Below are 21458 nucleotides of genomic sequence, written 5' to 3'. Positions count from 1 at the left end.
CTAGAAGTTCCAGTCATGAAAAATAACTCCATTTTACTTGATGTTTTAGGACAGAGTAAAACAACACTAGCAAAGAGCTCTTAGAATGAATTTGACTTTCGATGTAGGCTCATCCGCTGCGAGAACCATGTATTTATTCTATACAGTTTCTAAAACAACTTTGATTCCAGAATGAGGCCTAAGGATTTTACTGGAATGCAAACATGACTGCTGTATCTATCAAACAACCTATCATATGGTTATAATGTATCATATGGTATGAAATGAAAAACATGTTAAAGTTGTGTACAGAACAGTATTTCGGGTACACTTTTCTTCACCAGAGCAACTTCTGCTTGGCCAGATCCATTCTTTCACCCTTCCCTTAAAAGGGATATACCACGACTACAGGCAAGAGCATTTATCCTACGATTTCCTGCAATGTTTGTGCTTTCTTGTAGCAAAGGTTCTGCACATATCTATAACACAGTTATCTGAAGGTTCTTTACCAGAGCAACTGCTGCTTGGCCAGATCCATTCTGACCAAGAGCCACGCACGCAGTAAAGTAAAACGGACAGCCCACAGCCAAGTTAGCCAACGCACGCCACCACAATACACGCACACATCTGAAGGTGATTAAGACACAGAACCCTCATCCACCTTATATATCACTGCATAAGAGTTTTTAACAAGTGAATCTATAGCTTTAATTCAGGCAAATCTCCTGTACGAAAGGAAATCTTGAAATAAGAACGGAAGGATGTGATCCAAATCAGAAGCGTACTTCCCTCCCTTTATTTTCCCTAACTGAAATCAAGTTAGCTTTGTAAAAAATGCTGAAGTGCCATTAAAAAAGGGAAAGCATTTGACTGTAGGAGGAACGGCTTACAATACTTCATTGTCTAAATAATCGCTGGTTCAACGACTTCTCCATCGGTCTTTAAGGATTTTTTAAAAATCAAGGTTACGATTAGATGTTTAATGCAATATGACATTTTAACTACGGGAATAGCTTTTAAGTTTTACTAATGTTAAACAGTGACACTCAAACACCTGCTAAGGAATTTTAATTTCTCATTGCTGACTGGCCATACAATATACCCAATATCCATAACATTTACAATGATTACATCATCTGACTCAATTTAATTTTTAATTGTTATTTTAAGTAGCGCATTGTATTTGAAATGCTGAACAAGGACTTCTCAGACTTAATACAATACTAAAGTATTCTGCATAATTGCTTACAAACTTTTTGCTAAATAATTTATTGAAAATATTTTCTCCACTAGGAAATGAAGACAGGCATTTAAATCTCTGAACCTAAGAGAACATCTAGGAACGTCTTGGTAAGAGTCAGCCAGCAAAACTTTATTATGTCTCAAACCTGAACTACACTGGATCTAAGTAGTAGGGCATTATCCAGTCCTAAAGAGTTATGAAAATTCGTAAACCTCATTGGTGTGGGTGGGAATTGAAAATAATTGTTGTCATAAACCAGGATACTTGCAAGCACAAGCAGGAATTTTCTAATTCATAACTTCTATCAGCTAATGAGATGCTCTGAAACAGTGAGCAGCGGCCCACTATAAACAACCAGATAAGACTTCACTTATTTGAACGTGGGACTTGGACTTCTTATTAGATGTAAAAGATTGAATTTTACTTTTCATGCCACACTGTAGCTAACAGTAGGATGTGGTCAAATATTCATCCAGATGCCACATCTTATGTGAGTTCTGGTATCACTGCTATTACCAGAAGGCAATGGGTAGCTTGCTTTTAGGAAAAAAGATTTTGCTGCATATCTAATATTGGAATTCTCCATCAATACTATAATTTCTGGTACCCAGTCATGCTTGTTGTACTGACATAATAAATGAAATGCTTATTTCTCACATTATGAATGCAGATATTTAATTAAAAAAGAGAAAATCAGTATCTTGTCAGTCACGAGCAAGACCTAATAACTAAGCAAACTAAAACTAAAGGAGTTTAGGACCGCATTAGTAACCCTCAGAGAGTTACCCTCAGGTTTCACTTCACTAGAGCAGCGTTTGAAGGGACGCATAGATGGCCTCTGTGGTTTTTGACCAAAGGAATCACTGATACTTGTGATTTAATACCAGAGGAAACGAGGCTTTGAGCAACTGTCTTCTCCAAAAAAATGATAATTACATGTTTCATTTCCCTTGGAGGAAGTCTTCAGCCATTAGCTGACCAAAACCACATTTATTCTGTGTTCTCTTACACGATTTCTGAATGGGGTTTTCCAATACTAAGAAGAAATTCACTAATCCTGTTTAAAAAAAAGGCAAGACAAAAACACAGGCCCAACAGAGATTCTCCAGTAAACCACTAGCAGAGTAACTATAAAAAACAAACAAACCCCCCGATGCCCTACCACACCTAAAACACCTGATGCCATACTACAGCAGCAAACAAAGTACCCACAGCATCTTTTTTTGCATGAGCTCCTAAAGAAACTCATGCTCAGGAAGGAGGACACAGGATTTAGACTAAGGGATGTGAAAGGCATTAACGACCCATCTGACTCATTCTGCGCTGCACCCCATTCGTACCGCAAGAGCTATTCTGCGGCCACGGCAGCGGGCGCGGGGATCCCACTCCCCGCTAAGCGAGCGTCACCAGCCCTTACGCGTCCTCGGGCTTTCTGCTTAGCAGCAGCAGCAGGACAGAGCAAAAACACCTGGGGGAGGAAAAAACCAAAAGTCTGCTGAATAACCGAGGCGCAGCTCCACAGGAAGCTGAAGGTTTCTCCTCCGGGAGCTGCACCAGGCGCACGCCGCTGAGCGCGGGCACAAGCGGAAGTAAAATCCGCGCGTCTCAGGCGAGCGGCGCCCGCTCCGGCCGCACCTGCGCGCCCGCGGCCGGCTGAACGCGCTGCGGTCTCGGGGGCGCCTGCCCAGCGCTGACGTGCTTCGCCGCCGCACCGAGAGGCCGCCTCTCCCTCTCCCCGCCCTGCCCTGGCAGCCAGGCCGCCGCGGGCCCCACCTGCACCGTGTAGACCCAGCCGACGTCCATGTGGCTGTGGGCCACCACGAAGGCCCGCAGCGGCCCGCGGCCGGCAGCCCGCGGCACCGGGCCGAAGAGCAGCAGCAGCAGGAGGAGGAGGAGGAGGAGGAGGAGGAGGAGGAGGAGGAGGAGCGGTGGCGGGCGCATGGCGACTCCCAGCCGGGCTCCCCTCAGGCGGCGGCGGCGGCGCCCTTCCGCGTCCCGCCGGCCCCGCCTCCCCCGCGGCCGGGGCGGAGACACCGGGGGGCGGGAAAGGAGCCGAAGCAGCGGGATGGGGGTGAAGGGGGGGGCGAGGCGGCCTCCCGCGAGGCCAGGGGGCCGCGGCCGGTGGAGCCGCCCGCCAGGGGCTGCTGGCGCGCCTCGCTGGGGCTGTTTTTCGTCTAAAACTAGGTTGCGCGGAGGGGGGCTGAGTTCTGCAGCCTTGGACGACTGACAATCCTTACGATTCTTGTTCATAGTGGATTTTTTTTTTTTTAATTTGTGGAAACTCTTCTCAATGGAACACGAGCTTTTTGTGTTGGTAGGTGGTTTGTTCGAGCCAGATTTTTGCCGCTGAGTTTTAAAGTTAAATTTTATTCTGTGCTGTCGACCTTCTCCTGATCCCATTTTGGTTTTACCGCTGTTAGCAAGGGCTGGCCCTGTACTGAGAGTCAAAAAGTGTCCGCAGAAAGCCCTGCTGTAGAGGCAAAACCCCCTTAAGTTCAGAAACGTTACATGGGTAGTTTAGCCCCAACGGTCTCCCCAGAAGTTTGGACTGTGGTTGTACCACCAGTTTGTCCAGTGTATCGTTGTGATGTTGAAGACCAATAATTCTTGTTAAACTTCAGTTCTTCAAAATACACAGCAGCGTAAGTCAACTACCTTGCTTAAATTCTAGTTTGAGTAAATGATATGCATCTAACAAACAATATTATAACTGAAACGTGCTGCGTTACATGCCAAACTGCGTGACTTTTTTTTTTATTTTGGAAGTTTGTCAATGTCTGAAGTCCAGAATGAAAAATGTGATGTAGGACAGTATTACTGAGTGGAATGGCATAAAACTGCCTCTTTTTAAAAAAATAAATCTGAATAAATAAATCTGAACAGATTCTCCTGGAGCGAGGCCCTTGTTTGCTAATTAGCATGGCGGACTATAGAAAGATTTCCTCCAAAAAGAAGAGACTGAAACTGGGACATTAACATTACTTTTATTCGTGATAATGCTGTGTCATGAAGAGCAATCAAGGTCTGTAGGTATGTCTTAGAGGTAGCATCTCTGCAAGCAGCTGGATAAAGCTTTACTTGTAACACAGCTCCATGGACCCCCCCCCCAATCATCAGCTTAAACCTTTTCAGTTCGAAGAAAACCAGCGCACCTCCTGCAAACGTATGGCTCAGGGATGTGTATATATATATATATGTCTATGTATATGTACGCACATTGTCTGAACTGATGTTCTTTCACCTCAGAAGGCGTTATGGTCTTTGTTATTTAGGTGAAGTTCCCAGGAAGCCCTAAGTGTTGGCATTTCGCTGTGTTTCTAAAAGTAGCTGAGAATGTTTGCACAACGTTACTGCCATTTGAAGCCCAATTCCTTCAGAGTATACAGTTGTCCTCCCTCTTTCACAAAGCCTTAACTCTTTACGCTGTCCGGCAGCGGAGACGAGCGCAGGTATTTGAAGAGAATACTTGCATTAGGGAAACGAGAGTCAAATTGCCCACAGTTTATGAAAGTGCATACAACTCTAATGGCATCAGGAGGGTCTTTGCTTGCTGCAAAAAGGGATGAATATAGGCATGTCGGGTGGAATTGGTGCCTAGTGTTACCCCACCCTTACACACCGTTTGGTAAATAGCAAAAAGCTAGGTGAATGATCCAGAATAACTGCGGTGCCGTGACAGCTGCCTGGCTTGGTATTTTATTGTGTTGGCTCTTCATTTTTTAGGTATGGCTCGATTATAGTTGTCCTGTATTATGCTCTTAAAACCTTCTCATTTGCCCGTACAAAGTGTGTTTGCTCTCTTTGATATGAGCTATGCTACGCGGAGGCCTCTGGCACAACCACTGCAGAAAGAGGGAAGATGGAGGCAGGACGCTGCCAGCTGTGAGCTGAGGACGCACAAGGTTTCTGCTGGAGAAAACGCCAACAACACCTGCAAGCGAGCAGAACAACGGAGGTACCTTTACGTTTCCCTCCTGTGGTGTTTGTGGGGTGGACGTGGGTAGGAATAGATACGTTTATAAATTAAGATCACTCTAGCTTACGGTTTCCATGTTTTAAAATTTGCCACCCCCCTAGAAATTTTCCGGTGGAGGCACAGGCCGCTGCATAGAGCGCTTCGGGTCCCTCGATAGCAGGTTTGCTTTCGTAGTTACTCTTCAAGCATGCCGTGAAGACGGCGTGTGGATCCACAGGGCTCCACAGGCCGGGAGACGAACGCGAACACGACCCTTCGGCCTGGCGGCGATGTCAGCGCGTGGAAAACCCGACAACTCGCGCGGTGTTGGCGGCCTTTACCCGCGGGCCGGGCGGCCTGGCCTAGGGACGTCGGGGAACCGCGGGACGCAGAGGAGCGAACGCAGCTGCGGAGGCCGCAGGCCCCGCCGGCGGACTGACGTTGAAACGCCAACGCGCCGGGGCCCAGAGGTGCGGGCCGGGGCCGCTCGCACCTGTTGGGGCCGCGGCGGCGCCGGGCGCGGCGCGTCCTGGGCCAAGGCCGCGGCGGCGCCGCCTCCGCCGGGAGCTCCGGGCGGAGCCTCCCCCCCTTCCCGTGCTCCCTCCCCCGGCCCCCCCGCGCCCCGAGGCAGCGCCGGCTGCCTGCGCCGCCGCTCCGCTGGGAGAAGGAGGAGAAGGAGGTGGCGGCGGCGCCCCGAGCTACCGGCGCTGGGAGCAAAGCAAATCGCAGTTTCAGAGCGCAGGGCGCCTTTCGGCGGGCACCGCACATGTCCCAAAAGCAGGGTACTCGGCGGCGCTCCCCCTTCCCCCAGCCCTCCGCGCTCCCCGCGTCCCTCCGTCCCCTGCTCTGCCCCTTCGCCTCTCCTCCCCGCTCGCTGCTCCGTCCCCCGGCTCTTCCTGCCGCTGCCGGCTCCTTTTCCCCGTCGCTCCCCGTGGCCCCCGCGGCCTGCCCTGCTCGGGCCGGGCCGGGCCGGGCCGCGGGGTGCCGCCGGCCCGGCCGACACTGACGGCGGTTTCCCTCCTGTGCCTAGCTGGCGGCCCCCCGGGCGAGGGCGCGGTGGACTGGTGCCTCTACCAGCTCAACGGAGCGGCCGAGCTGGAGGTGTCGGAAGGTGAGTGCGGGGCGGCGCCAGGCGGCTGGCCGGCTCCGGGCCGGCAGGGCAGGGGGGCGGGCGGCCCCCAGCCGCCGCGGAGGTGCGTGTGCTGGGCCGGGCACCGGGGGGGGGGTCGCGGCTGGTTTCGCAGCTCGGGGCCTGGGTGGCATCAGCCCCCTCGTCCGTGGCATCGGTGGCTGCTGGTGTGAGTGAGGCTCCGCTTGTATCTGCTGTAAAAAAAAAAAAAATAATTTTTTTTGGGTCCTCTCTTAACTTCGAAGAGAGAGGTAACGTGGAAAGTTTTATTTTTCAACGTTCTGCAGTCAGACAAGGACCTACCTTCGGGTGCCGGGGCAAGAAAGTTTCCCCTCCTTCTCCAAACGATGTATAGTTTTGAATATGCACAGGATTTAAACGTGGAGGTCAACTTATGTTTTGCTGCTACGTCCTTTACCTAGTGTGCAGTGAGCCTAGCTCAAGGTCTCCACTGATGTTGTTTTCAGCGAGTTAGGTGCAGCCGACCTCATCCTGATGTTTCAGTCTGCTGGTATTACGTGTTTCTGTGGGGACCGCGTTTGCTCTTTGTAAGGGCTTAAAATGTGTTACAAGTTCAAGCTTGGCGTTAGGAACAACTTTCCATTAGTGAGGGAGGTGAAGCACCCTGATAGATAGGGTTCCAGTTAGACACGAGGAAAAACTTTCCAGCGGTAAAGTACTAGATAGATGGGTTAGACAGACAGAAAATCTCCTTCCCTACAGATTTTTAAGGATGGTTTCACAAACGTGGGTTGGGAATGACGCAGTTGTAGGTGTTGCCTTGGGGCAGGTAGGTAGACTGCTGGATGAAATCTCTTTCAGCTTTATTATTATTTATTTATTATTATGTAGGATGTGAAGTTTTGCGTTTTGTCTTGTGTTTTGCTTTTTGGTAATGCGGGTTAAACCCCGATATATTAATAATACACAAAACCTTGGTCAAGGCTTTGGACTAAGTTTAATTTTTCCCCCAAATATATGCTGTGGAGGTTTAGGTCTCAGGATACGTTTGCAAGTGTGTGTGATTACACACACATGCATGCTAAAGGATTACTCAAAATATGTTGTGATTTAGTGCCCAGATGACTTTTTTTCCCCCGAAACTGCATACCAAGCCAGATGTGATGACGACAGGTGGGGGTGGAAATTACATCCATGTGAGGGAGTGTAATGAGTGAGTGACAGCATTTTTTCAGGCATCATAGAATGTTGAAAACAAGTTTTAGGTTGGCGTTGCCTTTTATTTAAAGATTTGAGTGAGTGGGATATGCTTCTTAACCTTCTTTGTCTGGGTAAATATCAGTGTTTCAACCCTAGTTTGAGACTATAATGTTTTCTTTCCAATAGATGTTGTATTCCTTTGATTTATTGGGTCATCTTTTGTCACATGACAACATTAACCATAGTTTTTTAAAATTAATTTGCTAACCTTGACTTCAGTTTTCTTTAACACTGACAATTTATGGATGTCCAGTTTTATCCCATGCCTTAAATGAAACGCTTGTGTTTTCTATTCTTTACTCAGCCTGGGGATATGTGAATTTAAGAGAACAGGAAACAGTCTGAAGCAGCACAATTTGGTCACACAAGCTATAGAATCAAAACTATCTGCGGGTAGTAAACCCCATTGAACGTCAGTAGGCTTACATTTGAAATGCATTTTGTTCTTCCTCTTTTCCGTTTTCCAGAAAGCATGCTGTCTATTAAATGCCTCTAATATCTAGGAACATGTACAGCAATATAATCTGTGCACTTTGCAGAAGTGAAAATCAACTTTTAAAAGAAAGTGATATGATAGCAGGTGACTTGACCACTTGCATGCCAGACAGTGCCCTAGATAAAGTCCAGACTTCTTCCTTCCCTGAATTTTTCCTTTAAAATAACTTAAATAACACAGACCCAAATAGGAGCTTTAGCTTAAAATTGACTGTTTCTATGACTTTCAGTGGAGAATTTTTCTGTCATTATCCTAGTTCTTTTTATTTTAAAGAAAGGCCACAACCTTTGTGATTGCAGCTGTGTTGGTTAGTACCACTTAACTAATGGAGAGAAGGATTAATTCATCTATATTAAATGCTACTGTGTGTTTGTCTGTGTACATATATATCTATACAGGTAAACGTCTACGCATTTATATTCTAAATTCATGAGCCGTCTAGCTACCTCTTGCTTTTTTTGCTTTTGAATGCATGCAATGGCCTTGTGGTACTTTATCAGTTAGACTCCAGAATTGTGTTCAGCAACGCTTCCATGTTAGACTAGGAAGAAAAATTAGTCTTTTACCAAAAATAGATATGTTAGATGAAAAACATTCATTTACATAACAGAAAAGCAAAATTGCATATTTAAAATGCAAGGAAAATAGAGCATAGTAAGTAAAGCATAACAATCAAAGCCAGATAATCATGTTTGATTGAGTCTTGTTGCCTTGAAACAAAATCCTATTTCAAATATTGCTACTTCTGTAATTCACATCTAAGTGCAAAATATATTTTATTCATGCTAAGGATCTCCAAGCACTTTGCTCATGGTAAGTGCACCCTTAGAAAAGATGCATGAAGAACGATATTAGTGTATCCAGTTATAGGCTAGCAAGACAAAATACAGAAGTTAGGGAGGTGAATGTCTGCTGTTGAGCAATTAGTAATTGAGACTTCTGAAAAGTCAAATCTTGTATCATTTGCCCAAACTGACTGTTGGACTGTTGACAGTCCATTACGTTCCAGACCCTTTGCTCAGGTCGCATTAAATTCTTAAAAACTGTGTGCAAGTTACAGCATATTTGAAACATTCAAAGCTGTGAATTCTAAGCTGTCTGTTCTCATACAGATAGTGTTGCATTCAGTAATGGTAATTTGCTTGATGAGAAGACTGACCTCAAAAATCATCTTGTTAGTTTTCAGTCTTAAAGTTAACTCCTCGGAGACTTGAAATTGGTTTATTTTTCACCCATTTTGTAATTTTATGCTCTGGAATGGCCTGGAAGCTCAGTCAACGTTCGGTGCCTTGTGAATCATGTGCTACGAACTTTCCTGTTATTTGCCATACACTGCTCTAACCTTCTCTTTTCTTTCTGAGTAATTTGAAGACTAGCGATCTAGTCGTGTATTGAGGAGATGAACGGATAATACACCGTTTTTTGTTTTAAAGGTACATTTGGATACTGTACTGTTTGAAAGAACCAGGCGACACGTGGGATTTGATGAATTTGAATTTAACCACAGTCAGGTTTACATGCAATACCTTTTTGTTTACTGTAGCTTTCGCTCAAAGAAAGAAGTCTGGGTTTGATTCAATACTACCCCTTAAAGTGTTGCACCAATTCCATGGAAAGCAGTGGGACTGCGCAACATGTAACTGAAGTAATGTCCTTGTGAGTCATGCCTTGGTTAATCAGGTCTAATTGAATAGGCAGTCTCCATCTGTAGATGCTTTTGCTGTCTCAGTCCTCTTTTGAATAAACCTAGTAATTGATTTTCCTTGATCTCTTGCAAAAAGGCATGATAACAGCTCTTTTCTTAACGCTTCAGTTTGCTAACGTTTCTTTTGAAGCATGATCACCGCGAATGGGTGTTGCCTATCTGTGAGGCCTTAGTGGGACAGGTATGCTTTTTGCAGTCTTGGGCTCTCAGGTACCCAAACAGGGGACTTGATGAGGTGAACCGTGCCTCTGTTGCACCCCGAAAGTTTCTGTTTCTTCAAAAGAAACCAGGGTGCATGAAAGGGGTTGCTCTCCCCATGATCTCACCCCAGTGTATATTTAGATCATGGATACACTAATACTGCACTGCGAGGTGCATCACAGGGCTTGCATGCACCCTGATGTGTGGTACCCTCTGATGCTGTATTTGTAGATGATACTGTTATTCCAATCCTGCTTCATACACCCCTGCTGACACGTTTGGCAACTCCTTCTATTTCATTTTTCTTTATTTTAGAATACATCTGTTAGTGATAGTTAACCAACCAAACACCCATGTATGGGAGCTGCTGCAGTGTAGCAGAAGGTTTCCTGCCTGAGAACTGTGATTATCGTACTTTGTTCCTATTATGGCATTATATGTGGCTGTGCCAGACCACACCCAGTAGATACAAGATACTCTTTACAAGAAAATGTGAGTAATTGATCGTACCGCTATTGGTTGCTATAGAATCTGCTTGTTAATTTTAAAATAAAAAACCTAGCATGACAGACTAAAGCATTAAGGTATACTGAGATTATGTTAATTCACATGATAGCTTTATTTTTAGTGATATTTTAATCTATTGTTTATGGATTCTTTATTTATACATAACAAATAGGTTTTGTAAAAATCTTTCATCCAAATGTTTCTATGGATTGCTATACAAAGGACTTGTTGAATGGCAGTAAAATACTGGAGAGTGTATGTATTAGTTATGAAAAAAAAGGTGAGTGGCTTATACTTCTCACTTCTTGTTTCCTGTTTTTGTGTGTTGATTAAGAGTTGATTTGATTTCATGGAATAAATGAATGAATAACATTAAGATGAAAGAATCAGAATGACGCAGAATCTTTGTTTTCGTAGTGTTTTTACTGGAACTTAATTTGGATGCTGGAGTATGTTTTCTCTAAAGAGTCATTAAGTGTCATTTTGTAGTAAAACAAATACTCTGTTAACGCTTTGCTAATTATTTTCTTTAGTAAATACCTAAATGAAGATGTTAGCTCCTTTTGAGTAACCGGAAGGAAGTGGGCTGTTGCTGTTTGGATGAAGCTTGAGAAACAGCCTGAGCTTTCTTTACCGGGTTTTAAGATTTTTTCCTGCCCCCTTCAAGGACTCCGCTGACTCACTCTAGCAAGTTGAATTTGTTTAGTTAATTCGCTGGCTCTTTGACTAGTTGCAGCCTTCATCATCTCAGTTTCCAGGACACGGTCTTCAGCCAATTGCCACTTTAGTCTTTAATCTCTCATTGATCATTTTTCTTTCCTTCCAGTCTACCGTGCTTTAACATTGTGACTTACACGATCGGTCTTATTTTTCCGTAGCTTTGTTTTTTCTTTCTCTTTCTGCCCTATAACTCTTCTTTCTGCTAAGGGGATTGTGGGGAGTCTCTGTCCACTGACTGCTGCAGAATCTGGCAGAGGGGTCCCCTCCCATGACACTGGACATCTGCCATTTGTGGCAGGTGCTTGCACAGCAGATCTTAGATCTTTCCCCTCTCTCTCGCTATTTCCAGGACTCCAAGGTGGAGCATTTTATATGCTCCTTTCAGTTCCATCCAAATAACTCCTGGCCATTCTGTTTTTATCTGTGCTTGAATGATTAGAATTTCCTCGTGTGTTTCATTTGGCTGCATCCTGTGAGATGCACTCAATATACATATGAAGGATGAAATCACACTGTTGTGTGCCTGATTTTACAGATATTAGCAGGTCAAAAATAATGCTTTCAAATTATCTAGTCCAGGATTTAACAGGGATATCTTTTAGTCTCCCTCTTTTTCATTAAATGTGCTATAACTTCTTTCATGCCGTTATTTTGTTATAAATAGTAACACTGATGAAGGAAAAGATCAGTGATTTCAGTGAGGCCACAACATTGCCATTGAGACTAATTTTTGTACTGAAGTCAAGTGTTGTCATTCAGCTTGAATGAATTGGCTGTGGTTCTAGCCGGGGTGCAGAAAAACCACCAGCTCTTCACAAAGACTCCTCTTCCATTACATGTCAAGTCAAGAAGCCAAGATTCCTTTATCGAGCTGAGTTTATACAGGGATAGAGAGTGCCCATTTCCAGTCCCTTCTGATTCCTTTTTGTAATGTGTGCAGAAATTGCCCAAGCTGTTTTGGAGAATCTCTGAATAGCTGGTGTGCAGATAACTTTTTTTCCCCGCTGTGCGGTGTTTTTGGCTCTCTATATGAACTTGAAAACCGTTCCAAGTAGCCTGGATTCTTCTGTTTCAAGACTTCTAACAAAGAAGCTTAAGTTCTGCAAGTATGAACCCAGAAGTCATATTGCAGGCCATACAGATAGAAAAGTGACAGTCTTCTTGACAGTCTTATTTACCCATTCTTCTATGGTGAGTAAAGTGCAGAGAGATTTAAAGCAAAAGGGAATTTCTTCTCCTTTGCATATTTATACTATCTGATGGAAAAAAAAATCACAATGATAACAAGTTATTTACAGGATTCAACCACCTTCCTGTCCTAGTAGTATGGTACTCGGATATAAGCTTATTCAACATAATGATCAGGAGCTGCTGCCTTTACAAGCCTGAGTGTAATTGCTTGATGCTATACGGTAAAAATCTCAAATAGGGAGAAGTATTACTAGCCAAATTCTGCATGTTGTCATTTAAGTTGAATTGTCATTGTTTGTTAATCCAGGAGAGGGAGCTACCTCATAAATTTCTAGTAGTCTTGAAAGCAACAGCGTCTTTTAAATCCCCTAACTGATTTTTTGGGGAAAGAATGAAAGCAGAAAGTTCACATAATGCCTTGTTGCTCACTCAGTCGATAGGTTGCTGATTCCTAAGGATTAAGTCCCCTGAGACTTAATTTATTTGATTTCCATCAGTTTTTGGTATCAGCTCAGTGTCTTTATGTATGTTTTACATACACGCACTTTTTTCTTATGCTCATGCAAGAAGGTTAAATTAGATCAATTTATATATATTTGGTTAATTTTTATTCCAGGAGGTTTCAGAATGAATATGAAATATTATTTTATTACATATAATACATATACACACACACACACACGTGCAATACATAGTTACAATTGTTCGAATATACAAAATTCAGAAAAAAAGGAAAAAATTGATGCTCTGTTTGTGTGTTCTTAAGTCTTCAGTTTGATACAATTTCTTTTTAAATGTGTACGTCCAGCAGCTGTTTAGACTGTGTTTATTTACAAGCACATTTTGTAAAGGCTTATGTCACTGTGAATCGAGTTGGCAGTTGGGGTAATGGCAGGAACATGCGAAATGCTAACCTTAAATCTTTCTCCACATATCATATTATGTAATTTGCACAGAGTATTTGGGAATATGATGCAAGAGATTGTTATTGTTTTAGCTGGAATCATTTTGGTTTTGCAGTTAAAGATAATATATTCAGTTCAGATACAACTTAATCTGGACACTAACTGGGGACCAGCCGTTTGTAATTGGATTCATATTGAAGGCATGGGCCATTCAAAAGAGTTGTAAAATTATTTAGCATAGTTGCATTTAGTGATGTGCCTTTCTGTTTAAAAAAACTACTATAAGTAATTACCATATTTAGTGGCATCTTTTTAGATTCCTGAAGAAATCCACAATTTGCTTGGGAGCTACGAAGTGTGTTAACTTACCTTATCTTTATATCTAGAATAATTTCTTGTGTTATGACTAGACTCAAATAGCTTCATCTTTAAAGAAGGAAGAAATTTGGATTTACTTAAAGTCCGATAGTAAAAGCGTTATTCTTGCCAGATTTAATGGTTTTTTGTTAGATCTGGCTTACTGAGTTAATCTTCTAGGTCTTTGAAAGTTTTATTATGAAGGCTCCGTTTTTGTTGACCAGGTAACATTAGATTTTTCAAGGTTCTCTGATCTCTTAAGCTTTTGTATTAACATTATAAACCTCTGCTTTGAAACTGAATGTTTATTCTGGAAATATCCCGTGCTTCAGATTTTCTTCTCTTTGCAAGCAGCCGTAAGTTGGATTCTTTTATAATGATATGCAAAGTAGATTTAATCTACTAATTTAATTGTTACTTTTCATGTACTTGCAGTTTGAGAAAATTCCAGACTCATTTTTCCCTTGAGTTTTTCATGCAAGCAGATTTTTTTGGTTTCTTAAACATGGCATACTGCGTTACTTTCAGTGCATGCTGTATCCTCCATTATAAACCAAGAAAACAAGTCATATTTTACCTTAATGTTTTTCCCTGGGTTGCTTAGAGGTTTTGCTCCTTAAGAACATTTGTCTTGCTGAGTGGCCCCGCTTAGCCTCGTGGAAGGTCCACCTTTTTCCTTGTAAGTGGAAGCTAATGAGACCTTGTTGATCGGTCAAGTGCTCTGATGAGTAGCAGTGCATTGCTATTTGGAAACATGCCACTGTGTTGTAGCAACTCTGTGATGTTGTATTGTTTTATTGTTATGTTGTGGTACTGTTTTTTGATTCTCCCTTCTCCCCTGTCCCAGACTAGTAGTTAAAAATCTTATTTAAAATGCAATATAAATGTTGGCTTTTTTAGAAATAGCAACTGTACGATGAAATTATTTCAATTGAAAAGTACTGTAAATATTAGCCTGGTATGTATGACTTCTCATCTGATGATTTTAGAGGCATAATAGTTCAGCAGCAGTTCCAAAAGATGAGGAGATATTTCAAGGGACTGACTCACTTTTTACTGGTGATGTCCAAAGATAAAATCTACTTTTTGCTATTGGCCCACTAGTACTTTTGGGTCAAGAAAACTAGCTTAAAAGTTTGAGTTCCTTGATTCTGCCACAAGACAAGTTGCTTTCTGCTAAAGAACATCTCTAGTATCAGTAAGCGGCTGTGTCTGTCTCCAACGCTAACGTGAGTCTCTGTAGCAGATTGTGACCTATATTACATGTGAAATGTCAGTCCTCTATACTTTCACAGCAGAAGTGGGTTCCTTCATAAAGTACCTAGAGCAATGCCTGTGCCGACTGGGGCTAGGCAGTGCAGACTTTGACAGCCTTGTCGCGCTTGCGAAGCACACACGCTTGCATAGAAGCCACAAAGCATGTGGTAAATGGATGTATTCTCGCACAGACCGCCTGAGAGAAAGCGTATACTCGAGCACTGAGGTTAAAAAGCTGAGCTAAAGGAAGCTAAAATAAATAATAAGAACCTCCCTCATTTCCGTTTGTGAATGCAAAAGGCAGGCTTTTAATGACATTGCATGCTGTTATTTCTATAGGTACTCTGCTGCATTTGACTCTCAGGCTTTATGTGGCTCTCTTTTTCCACTTGCGTATGCAGTGTGAGAATAATTAGAGCTCTTTACTTCTATAGATATGGAGTTATGTGTTGCTTTCTTGGAAAGAATAGTTAAATATGTAACCATCTATGTAGGTTCCTTTTCCATTTTTTTGCAAAAAAACCAACAAATGCTTACATATGTTAATGTAACATTTTAGTTGAGATGCTAACACAAGACAAGAAATTCAAAGATATAGTTCCCACAGCAACCATAATTCAACCTCATTGCTGTGAAAGCACAAAAGCCCACACCAAATACCATACAAAATACTGCATATATGCAAGTATGTGAGATACAGTTGCTAGGAGAGCCATAAATTTTAATTTCCAGAGGTTTTTTGCAATCACATTTTGTATCTATTATTATTTGTATTTTATGGAAATAGTGCGGTAAGGAAAAACTGAGGAAAAGAGGCCAGTTGGATTAGTGTATCTTTTTGCGCTCATATAAACCACAAACAATAGAATATATTCCTATCTTTGCCTTTTTATGGGTTTTTCCTTTATTTCTAAGTGAGTATAATATTGAATGTAAAATATTGTCTGGCCTGCTTCTTATCTGACTCTGTTTTTTCTCTTCCTTTAGCAATCTTTTGGCTCCAATTCAGACTGACCTTCTTTCTGTTCTTAAATTGCAGCTAATGAGCTCTATTCCTTTGCCTACCGAGGATAAATAAAATGGATATTTATTCCACATAGTCATATATCCTGTTACTGCATCACATCTATAGCTTGAAATTCAGTTATAAAATACCTCAAAGTGTATAGAATATATTTCTTTTCAGTATCTATTAGGTTTTTTTTTTTTGTTTGCCAGCCAAGCCTGCCAGTCCCCTCATTTGGCTATATTAGGCATGTTTCATTATTAGTACAGTTGGTTAAGAGGTGGAAGGGTCCTTGTTTGGAAATTAGAAATATGTAAATATTTCAAATATGGTACTTACTTGGCACAGAAAAATTTTGTAAATAATAATTATAGATTTTCCAGAAGTTCATTGGCTGAAATAAAGCTTTATGATATGTTTTACCCGAACTTTTCAGATCTGGCCTGTGATATTTGAAGACTTGTTTATTAAGTCCCATTCACATGGTTGATTATTATATTTGTGGGGTGGATTGAGCATTCATTATTATTTAAAAAAAAAAAAAAATCCCTTTGACTGAGATGTAAGCTAATACTTCCTAATTTATTTGAAAAATCCCTCACAGTGTAACTGTATCCCACCAGTTATTTAAATAAGTAGGAAGTGAAATAGGATAAGAAAGGTTAATGATAAGAATTTCTCTTCAGTAAACTACAGATAAATTAATTTGGTCTTCATCTGGTTTCTGCTAGACTGATTTTTCTCTTCTTAGCCTTCCATCACATCTTAGACTCCTATATGAGCCCTTTTATGAACAGTCTGGGCAGAGCTGAGAGACTGATTGGATGTGAAAATGTTCTCCTTGGGAAATCTTAGGATCGTGCCCTTCCCAGACAGTTAAGGCAATCTGCTGTAAGAAACCTGTTTTGACAGTGTCTGTTATCTCTGCGAAGCAGAGTCCTATAGGGACTCTCACAGCGTACCTCAAAGGCAGGGTTAGGGGATTTTGCTCTGCAGCCCGCTATCTTCCCAAAGCTTTTAGTGTTCTGTCTCATTTTGTTCAAAAAGTAGTTATGAACTATATGCATGTTATTGCATATGTGCTTGTTTAAAATGAAGTTGTTAGTTTATATGAAATACAACTTTCCTTGTGTAAGAATTTATGTATTGAAGCTTGAACTCCATCTGAAAATTAAACTGTTCACAGCGGCTCAGTGATTTGTTCATAGAGAAGCATATAAAGAGTAGTTAAATTCTGCCTACCGTTTGGTCAAGAGTTGGTCCGTCTAGTCCTTTCCTGCGGACTGCTAAAATGAGGAAAGGGCTGGGGAGTTGTGAATCGCCGGAATCCTTCAGGGGGAAAGCCCATGAGTCAGAGTGAAATCCCAGCAGTATACTGCTGAAACAAGGCCCCCTTCAGTGACCTGCATACCCATGACGTAGGTTTTGCGTAAGAACTGTGTTGTGGTCATCAGCTTGCAAGAACCTCCTGACAATTTTTCTTGCTCCAGCTAAAACTTCGGAGCTTCCCTGAAGTATAAATAGTTACAAGTATGGTTTCCTTTTCTTCTGATTATCGTTTTCCTTCACCTAGTGATGGTGTTAGTATTTGAACTGAAATAAGTGAGAGCAAACTTTAATTCAAGCTAAGAAATACGTTAGGATGATTAGAGATAACTGGAAAACAGCAAAGCATTCCACTTGAAAATCAGCTATTGTTAGTAAACAGTAATAGATACAGAGGCTTGAAAACACTAAGTTTACATTCATGTTTACTTACAAGTGAATTAATAATGGCATTGCTGGTGCAGTGAGAGGTTGTTATTTTGCAGAATGAATCCCTCTGCTTTTATGCCCGGGGAAGTGAAATGCGGAGTCGATCCTGCTGGGGGCTGCTGGAAATCTCAGTGACCTGAGTTTGCTTGGAGGGGTAGTTCTGCGGGAGGGTGTTGCCGAGTGGGGAACTGTGAGTGTTGGCTGTGTGGAAACTTGCTTCTTTTGCAGCAGAGGGGGTAGGTAATAGCATGGCCATGGTTTCGAGAGTTACTGCCCTCAGAGGAGAAAGTCTATGCAAAAGTAGTAATGCGTATTTTTTTTTTTTCCCTCAAGCATATATCCTCCTGTGTAAGCATAAGGCCCCAGAGATGTGGATTCCCTAATGGAACGAAGGACTGATGAAAGTGGATGGCCATGTCACCTCAGAGTTCTCAGTGGAGGGGGAAATCTTCCTCACTGGGATTCAAACCATATGTTTGCTTCACGGGCTGTTAGGTGCCGGAGATGATTTGATTTCCATTCGTTAGTAGCCACTAGGAAATGGAGGTTCTTTTGGTGGTTGTCGGAGAATACCGTATCCCATCTGTTAGGGGTTTTTGTCATTTCTCTTTATTTGAAAATGTGTATTTTTGTCAGTTACAATTAGCTAGAAATAAAATTGTTGGAAAGTTTTTGCAATTCAGGTTAATCTCCAGAATTTAAAGTATTTTACATCTGTCTGCAATTTTGCATTCTGTCATCCAGTCAGAATTACCTAAAAGATGTTTGAATTATAATATAGTGGAACTGGCAGTGCTCTGTTACTGAAGCTGGCAGTACACTTCTTTTTGCCTCATCGTATTTCCAGTTTCGTATAACTTTGACCGGCACCTACCTATTGAGACTAAAAATAATAATAATCTTTTATGCTGGGTTTACTTCAGGGAGCTTTTTCACAGGAAATTATAGTCGAAAACATCGAGTTAGTTTTGAGAATAAGCCTCAGAAGAAAATGCCTAGTATCCTTCTTTCCATTAAAAAAAGAAAGGACTCCATCAGCCTTTCCTTTGAAAAGCTCTAGTATTCCCTTGCTTTGAAGCAAGAACTTCAAATTGACAAGGTACCTATATTAAGAATGTGTCTTTCACTATCCCTGTGAAAACCCGCTCCGCTTTGACCAGTTTATAAACCTCTGAAAAACTTTGGTTCAGATGTTCCCACTGCACCTGGCGGGCAGGTGAATTTCCTGGCAGTTCTGGGTGCACCAAGCGTTCTCCGGTGCAGAACCAAAGTGACCTTTCTCTAACTGCAGTTCTGGTTTGGTTTGGATCAGAGGTGTTTTTTGGTATTAAAGTCCTACAGCTTTCTCTTCGGATTTTTATATGATGTTGGAGCCTTCTGCCTGCTGGAGGGAAGCAGTGTAAAGGAAGAATTTCGATCTCTGTTTTGACACAGAGCAAGAACTGACTGACAAGAGTACCTTAGAAAAGGCTGCCGTGGGAGAAGGACAGGCACTGTGGTGGTTAGGGGGAAATGAAATCAAGACTCTGCGGGATGGAGGAAGCTTGCAGCACCTGGGTGAAAAGCCTGGGAGCCAGGGTTATGTTCTGGGGCTAGACTGGGAGTGGGGTGAAAGCACAGGAGTGAGGAAGAGGCAGCCCTTGAACGGGAGGAGAGATCAGAGGTCGGTCTCCTGTGGTGCCTGGAACAGGGCACAGCTTTCCAGACTGCTGCAGGTGCTAGCAAACTTGCATGGTGTCCAATGGTAAAGCGTTCCTGGGCTGGCTCCACGTAAAATGCAGAGATTGAGAAAGTTTCGGTAGCTGACAGGGGCCTCCTTGGTTCAAGAGACAGGGAAATATCCAACAGGCCTTAAGATTTCAAACTTGCAGGTGATCTGTGAAGGTATTAGTTTCCTTTCACCTGGTGGGATGTGTTTACTTTTTTGAGAACTTGGAAATTTTGTTAAAAAAATATGCTCTTTGAAGAACACGTTAGAGTTGCCAAATCAAGCTTGCAATTGCCTCTACGATTCAAATGCCCTATGTGTACGCATTGTACCATAATAATCTTATGATCGATGCTGTTATAATTTTCACCCTGTTGTGCAGATGAATCAGAGTAGTGAAATGAAGAGGGCTGTTTTGTAGGAGCCCTGTCTCATCTGTTGCAGAAATGAGAAGATATTTTGTCAATAAAGCAGTTGATCAGCATTTTGGAGAACTGGAATTTTTCACTGCCTCTGCTGTGAAGTTTGTGTAATGCAAGAATTGGCGCGCTTTTACAAGTGCAGTCACTATATATATAGTTTTCACCTTTTCAGTACCTAAGGTGAGATGCTGAATTGCTGGGTAGGTACTTTTACAACGGAAAGCAATGGAAATGTGTCCTGGTAGAAGGGTATAAACGATTTAAAAAATATGCAAGGGATGGGGCTACGCCCCAAGTAGCGTGGAGAAAGTAAGACAACTGCATGTCTGACATTGGGAGCCATATCCATTTTGTGTGTCAAGGTAACAAGTTTCATATGATCCCAGGCTGTACCAGTCACAGAGGTTCTTACATTGAGGCATTTGTTGGTTTCTGAATGTTTGCGTTGCAGTGCTGGCAGATAACTTCTTAAGAATTGTGTGTATGAGGAAGAGAGAGAGAGAGAGAGAGACTTTACGTAATTAAATAAACCAATAAATCTGATTTGTTTTGACAAAAATAGTTTGGCTTTACAGAAACATCCAGCTTGAAAAAGAGTATGTTAAAGCAATTAGTTGAAATAGTTCCAGGTACAATATCTTCCCATGTAGTCCCTTGCCAATTAAAGAAAACATTGATTTTTTTCTTCTTAACTTTTATTCCAGTTGCCTTTTGCTACTTGAAAGTGCCATACAAATACAGGAAAACAACTGGGTGACGTAGAAAAAATCAAAGGAACTGAAGGTTTTGGCTAAATACTCATGAAATGTTGTAAAAGACAAAAGTAAATGAAAGGGATACAATTTTCTCAGATCTATTTCAGATATAGTAATGTTATATTGTAAGTTTATGTGATATTAAATAACGATAATGGTGAAAAATGCGATCAAATTCAGGTATCATGTTTTAGAGTAGACTACTAACATTTGAAGTTTCAAAAATCTGAACTTGGTCTCCATTTGTGAAAGTTTAGGGCATGTTCCAGGCTTGAGGCTTTGGGCTCATTTTAGTTGAATGCAAGGTGGAACTGAAATGAGAGATGAATCTCTGGATTTAGATGAGAAATAAAAACCGTATTACTGAGTTCAGAAGGTTGGCATGCCTTACTCTACAACAGCGTCTCTCCCTTCCACAATGAAGAATTATTAATATGTATAGTAATACAGTTGATGGTTCTCGAGACTTACCATTATGGGATACGCCATAGCACATAGACTAATGCGTAATGAAATGGCATAAATAATTTGAACTAAAATTGTTAAATTAGTCTTGATTTCTTAATTTGGTTGCTCACCTGATTGGTGATTTATAAAATTCAGTCATTCTCCATGGGTATCCCAGTCATTACGAAATAGCCAGATCCTATTGTAATTGGCTGTGGCTGGTGATAGCTAATATTTCAAAAAATGCAAAGTTAATTACTGTTTTTTAAATTCAGAGCATCTTTCTAAATTGCATTCTATCCTAATGGGAGTCAATTTAGATCCTACTGAACACGACAGTATAATTTTCATGGACTTTGATAGGAGCAGAAATTTGGCTTTTCCTATGAATTCTTACTGATGAGGTAATAGCTGTTTTTCGATAGGGAACACCTGTAAAGCATAGTTCGAAACCATAAAGTAGCAGCTGCTGTCTTTGTTCCTCTCTTTGGAGTGGGAT

General features: G+C 41.9%; 2 protein-coding genes across 9 annotated transcripts in view; one reads left to right on the top strand and one right to left on the bottom strand.

The window, feature by feature from the left end:
• Window positions 1-3237, bottom strand: part of MAN2B2 (mannosidase alpha class 2B member 2) — a 32795-nt gene extending 29558 nt beyond the window's left edge. For 3 of the 4 annotated variants that reach the window (XR_011141110.1, XM_068943415.1, XM_068943416.1), the window contains exon 1: window positions 2996-3231. Coding sequence is in view for 3 of the 4 variants with exons in the window: in XM_068943415.1 (XP_068799516.1) it covers window positions 2996-3163 (168 nt within the window). In the remaining variant the exon portion in view is untranslated. Of the gene's footprint in view, window positions 1-2995 lie in introns of all 4 variants that reach the window. The other variant, XM_068943413.1, reaches the window with a different exon arrangement.
• Window positions 3238-5794: 2557 nt separating this feature from the next.
• Window positions 5795-21458, top strand: part of PPP2R2C (protein phosphatase 2 regulatory subunit Bgamma) — a 198934-nt gene continuing 183270 nt past the window's right edge. The window contains exons 1-2 of one of the 5 annotated variants that reach the window (XM_068943411.1): window positions 5795-5959; window positions 6208-6288. Coding sequence is in view for 1 of the 5 variants with exons in the window: in XM_068943407.1 (XP_068799508.1) it covers window positions 5944-5959; window positions 6208-6288 (97 nt within the window). In the remaining 4 variants the exon portion in view is untranslated. The remainder of the gene's footprint in view (window positions 5960-6207; window positions 6289-21458) is intronic. The other 4 variants (XM_068943407.1, XM_068943410.1, XM_068943408.1 and 1 more) reach the window with 4 other exon arrangements.

This window comes from Struthio camelus, chromosome 4 (assembly GCF_040807025.1).
Source record: "Struthio camelus isolate bStrCam1 chromosome 4, bStrCam1.hap1, whole genome shotgun sequence".
Lineage (NCBI taxonomy): Eukaryota > Metazoa > Chordata > Aves > Struthioniformes > Struthionidae > Struthio > Struthio camelus.
This window is presented reverse-complemented; position numbering and strand designations above follow the sequence as displayed.